General features: G+C 37.8%; 1 protein-coding gene across 1 annotated transcript in view; it reads left to right on the forward strand.

Annotated features, from left to right (window-relative positions):
* Positions 1-5,324, forward strand: part of ryr1a (ryanodine receptor 1a (skeletal)) — a 110,711-nt gene that overhangs the window by 38,104 nt on the left and 67,283 nt on the right. Inside the window, exon 47 of the mRNA XM_037688014.1 lies at positions 4,526-4,540. Within this exon, the coding sequence (XP_037543942.1) occupies positions 4,526-4,540 (15 nt within the window). The remainder of the gene's footprint in view (positions 1-4,525; positions 4,541-5,324) is intronic.

The following is a 5,324-nucleotide window of genomic DNA, read 5'->3' on the forward strand; positions in this document are numbered from 1 at the left end:
GGCGGACTTCACCTTGACGTTTGGTCAGGTTACGAACTCCCCCCTCTACAGAGGGCTCATTCAAAATTCTTATACTCTGTCTTGTGTGTGAATTCTTTAAAGGTGATACGAGGGAAAAAATCCCTAACATTCTTGGCGAGCTAGCCAGGAGCTCCCCGCAATCTGTTTGTCGGTGGGACTCGACAGGACACGCTGAAAGGTCGGCAATAGGCCGCCCAAAAGCCCCGGACGCTGATTGTGTCACAGGCCAGCGGGATAGGTTCAGGTTCGAGACATCGGGGACAGACTGGCGGAGCTCCGGCCCACATCTCTCACACAAGGTGAGTATGAGACTTTTCCTTTTTTTTATAAGCAAAGTTGAACAGTGAGGTTGTTTGCTCAAAACAAGGCTGAGACCCTGTTAAAGTGAAGCTGTTTTGCCCATACAATCAAGACCTGATTAAATAGTGAAAAAGAAAAAAACAGTTTAAGCCAAGACCCAGTATAATACAAAAGTGAGACATCTGGTGAGGCGTTAAATGAAAAGCAAGTGAGATTCTAGGGTGGTTAAGATAACTTACAAATAAGTAACGTGAAAAACAAAAAAGAGATTTTTCACAGGTTACAAGCCCAAGTGAGACCTTTCCTGAATCAAGATCTTAATTGCCATTTTTAATATAAAATGAGTCAAGACCTCCTCTGGAAGTGAGATTTCTAAGGGTTGAGAAACTTATAAACAAGCAACTTGAAAAAAGTGAGATTTTTCATGAGTAACGTGAGAAAAGTGAGATTTTTCACCGATTACAAGCAGAAGTGAGACCTTTCCTGAATCAAGATCTTAATTGACAAAAGCAGGTGAGACTATTTGTCAAGACCCTTTCTAAAATTTTGAGTGAGACTCATAAGCCGGCATTTATTCTGAAAAATTGTGAGACACGTGCAAAACTCCTGTCTGTCTATGTGTGACTGTCTGTCTGTGTGTATGTTTAAAGTGACTGATCCTGTGGAGGATCCTTGGCTGTACTAACAGACGGGACCCTAAGCAGATTTGCTTACAACCATTTTTTTTAACTGAGTTTGGGTTAAGTGAATCTTTTTCATCTGGGAAACAAAGACTGCAGCTTTGTTTGTCAGAAAAAAGATAACACCCACTAACTGCATAAGAAAAAAAAAACAAAAAAAACCCCGCTAAAATACCTTGTCTACTTCGCCTGTAAGCTTATTGAGTAATATAAGTTTACAGATAACTGTTCACTATTTGTTCTTTGATTCTATAATGTCCTTCAAGCGTACAGCTGACTTTTTCTGTTATCTGTGGTGTTGCCGGCTCTCAGTCTGGGAGAACAAACACACGCACGCATTGAACTCCCTCCCGTGTGATAACCACACACACGCACAAACACACACGCTCGTGAACGTCATGTTGCACTAAAGTTTTAAGAAGTTTGACACTCTAAAAAACAAGTTATCTGAATTTAGATAAAAAATAAAAAATAAATAAGAATACTGCATGATGTTAAAAAATAGAAATTGACATTGATTTTATAAGCCATCTACATTGGGTAAGATAGCTACTGTTTATAATCTTGTGCCAAAACCCAACTTAGAAAATATCTGAAATTCCCTTTAACTGACTGAATTAATTTATAAAAAATTCTGAAATGTCCCTTTAAACTGTTTAAATTCACTTCATGTCAAGAGAATACCTCTGACCTTTGAAACCAAACCACACTTAATAAAAATTAGCTACTAACGGCTTATTAAATCTATAAATTAGGTGCAAATTTAACATAATATAATTAAATCTGAGATAGCCACATTAGGAGTTGACGGCTCATTTTAAGCAGACCTAACAATGTACATTTTAGCAGACTTAGCACTGTTAAGGCATTAAATATGGATAATACACTAATAGATTGTGTTCTCGTTTCATTTACTGTAGGACAATTCAGACCGTTTAAGCTCTCATGACCCTTGAGTTTGACATGTGTGATGTAGGAAGTTCTGCCTTAGAGTCTGAGTTTAGTGTTGATGGTGTTTTTTGGCTTTCACTATGAGGTGCTGATTGAGACCCTTGTGTTGGTCAGAGTGCAGTTATGACACCGCTGGAGGTAGAGGCAGATGGATTTTAAGAGATGGAAATGGCTATCGGAGAGCTCAATCTGAGCTTTATTTGTCTATGTGTAACTTGAGATGGAGAACTTTACAATTGGATTTGTTATTTGGGTAGTTGACTTAGCTATTTAAGACTGTTTCTGTTAAGTGCCCTGAGACAACTTTTTGTTTGGTTTAGAGCTATAAATAAATAAATTAAGAATAATATCAGGATTTAATTGGATTACTTTATTTTTAAGCTAATCTTAAATTAAGAAAAAGTTGAACTGAGTGAGTTCTTGAACCAGGAGGGATGTTCTGATGACACATAATGCACAATTATTCATATAAGTTGCTGAAAACCCACATGCAAGTTGCAGTTTGACATCTTGGACTGGTTCTGAAGTGCCCAGTAGTGTATCCCATGTGCAGGTTGATGAAAAACTAGGCTGACAAGAACTTGTGACTTTATGAGACCACATCCTGTTCTGCTACCAAACAACAACAACAAAATCTAAGTTTGGAGCACATGGACTTGAACTGAAACAAAATGCTGATGTCTGTGGAACTGCACTTTTGTCCAGGAGGGGGGAACTGGACTAACATCATGATGAACTCTTGAACTCTGAACTTGCAGTATCTCCAAAGACACACTGGAGAGAACCTGAAGCGGGCTGTCACTATACGTCTGGATTTGAGTGTCGACTTTTGCATGTGATGTACGGTGGTGCGTTCACTCTGGATCCAGGATAGATGCTGCATGTTTTCTCTGACATAAATGCACCCACATAGACACACACTTTTCAAACATTACAGCAAAATTTTGATTTTGAAAAGTAGTATTGTGGTCACTTGGGACACCTGCCTAGTTCAATGACTTTTAGACAAAAAGGAGAGATTTATAATTTTACAATCTTATATCAAAAATGAATAAGATTACCCCTGAACAAATTATTGGCTTTTCCATTGGGCTCACTTTGTCTTTACAGATTAGACTAAGGACTCAGGGACAAGAATGAAAAAGTGTTGTTTGTATTCTTTTTGGTTAACAAATGTTGGTCTGCAATATGAGCTGGAAAATCTGAACTGTGGTTGATCTCACATTTCCTATAGAGCGCTAATTTGGAAAATAAATACATAAATAAATTATCATGTACAGGGGATAATTCGGTTCACACATAAACAGTATTTTGGGCAAATACAAAACGGGAATCTTATTAACCAACAACCAAAACGGGAAAACTTTACTTCGATGTTTCTGAAACAGGGCACACTGGTGTACTGTTTCAGAAAAATGGGGGAGGTATATAGTGATGTACAGATTTTATAGATTTGCCTTGCTAGAAAATTAAAAAGAGATGCTAATATACAAATTTTATCAACTTCACAACAAAACATTAAGGATGCTTTTTGAGAAAATTGAAGGATGCTTCATCACCTGTGTAAATTAGAGATTTTGATAACCAAAGAATCTCACTTTTATGTGTACAGGACAGTTCTCTTAGGGGGACGCCCCTTTTTCTGAGAAGCCTTTTCTGAGACCTTTGTAGACCTTTGTAGACCTTTGTAGACCTTTGTAGACCTTTTGTAGACCTTTTTTTTTTTACCTTTTTTAGACCCAGGAGAGCAATGAAAATGTGGTGGATCTATGTTTTTAGATATATTAGCTTGACTTGACTTTACTTGACTGGACTATCAAGAAATTAATTGAGTTTTCATGTATAGAGTGTTTTAACCACATTTTTATGATGAGCACATATTTGTTCTGCCTAAACAGATCTCCAGAGGAGCTACGGCAGAGCTGGATAACTGATTTTGATTTCCTTTTATTTGTGCTATCTCGATCAGAAAACGCAATGTTTGATGTTGTATTGTACTGATTTGAAAAAAATATATATTTTCTGCGCATGCGTTTAATAATTTTTCCCTACAGACAGGAGGAGGTAAGACAAATAAATTTATTATCTTAACTAAAAACTAACATCGCTCATGCCAAATATTTCACCACTAAAAACTTTAACTTTTTGATTCTGATTACTCATTTTCACTGCATGTGGTAATAACACATAATGTCTTTTGATTTCTATGTTCTCTTGTGAAAATAACTGTGCTTGTTCTAGGATCTAGAAGGACTTTTGAGAATCACATATCCTTTTTCTTGGTTCAGGTTTGTAAACATGAAAGTACAAATGAAATGTGATTTATGTTGTTCTATAAAGCTATTACAGTGTAGAAGTAATAAGGAAATACTTATTTTGACAAACCCCTTTAGTGGAAGAGACAGAAAATACAGTTACATGCCTTAGAGGGCCGCATTTGGACTAAAACATAGAACATCATATGACCTACAAAAAATAGACAGGAAAAATTAGAAAAGATCTGAAGATAGACCCCCTAGACAACGATGCAGGAGATTTTTGTAGATTTTTGTGTTACAGGTGGCGGGTGAAAGGAAGACAGTCTCTGGGTGCAGCAACTGCTCTCACCTGAGAGAAGAAACGAAGGAATACAGAGCACCTTTGTGTCAGGCTTCATTCACAGGTGACAAAACCAAAGGAGAGAGATGAACCTGGGAGGCCCCACACACTCGGTGCTGCTGAATGTCATCACAAGAGGAAGGGACCGAGGTGGACTGGACCTTATCAGGTGGTTGAGAGAACCTCACACGCCAGCAGAGAAGCCAAACCCGTTGGGATCGATCTGGTTGATGAAAGCCCCCACTTTGTCAGGACAAGTGGCCTGACACACATTCTTCCTGAAAATCCTGAACTGAACTTATACCCCCAAAGAAAAACGACAAGATGGACACGCTGACTTAGGCCTCCTCAGTGCACACACGTCCCTAGAAAGTTTAAAACATACTGATAACAGAGACTCTTACACACATGAAGAGAACTCCGCGGTCCTATAATTACATCACCGCTGAGCAACAAAGGACCCCTCACGAGGGCCTCCCAACTCTTCAGAGCACCAAAACGCAGAGGGAAAGGAAAATTGGTGTTGTTGTTTTTTTATTTTGGTAATTTCAGGAGAACAAAGTATAATAGTTTTATTACCAGAACTAGTAGTTAAAATAGTCACAATGCTTTACACTCAGACCTAAAAACCTGTTCTATATTTATTATCTTAGATTGGTTTAAAGTGATGATTCAGTTATCTTTGCAGTTCATAAAAAAAAAAAAAAAAAAATTACTGCTCGCTCATAAAGAGCCCACATAATTCTAGTTTTGCTTGGTCTTTGTGTGATTTTT

This window comes from Nematolebias whitei, chromosome 14 (genome assembly GCF_014905685.2).
Source record: "Nematolebias whitei isolate Nwh7 chromosome 14, NemWhi1, whole genome shotgun sequence".
NCBI classification, from domain to species: Eukaryota; Metazoa; Chordata; class Actinopteri; order Cyprinodontiformes; family Rivulidae; genus Nematolebias; species Nematolebias whitei.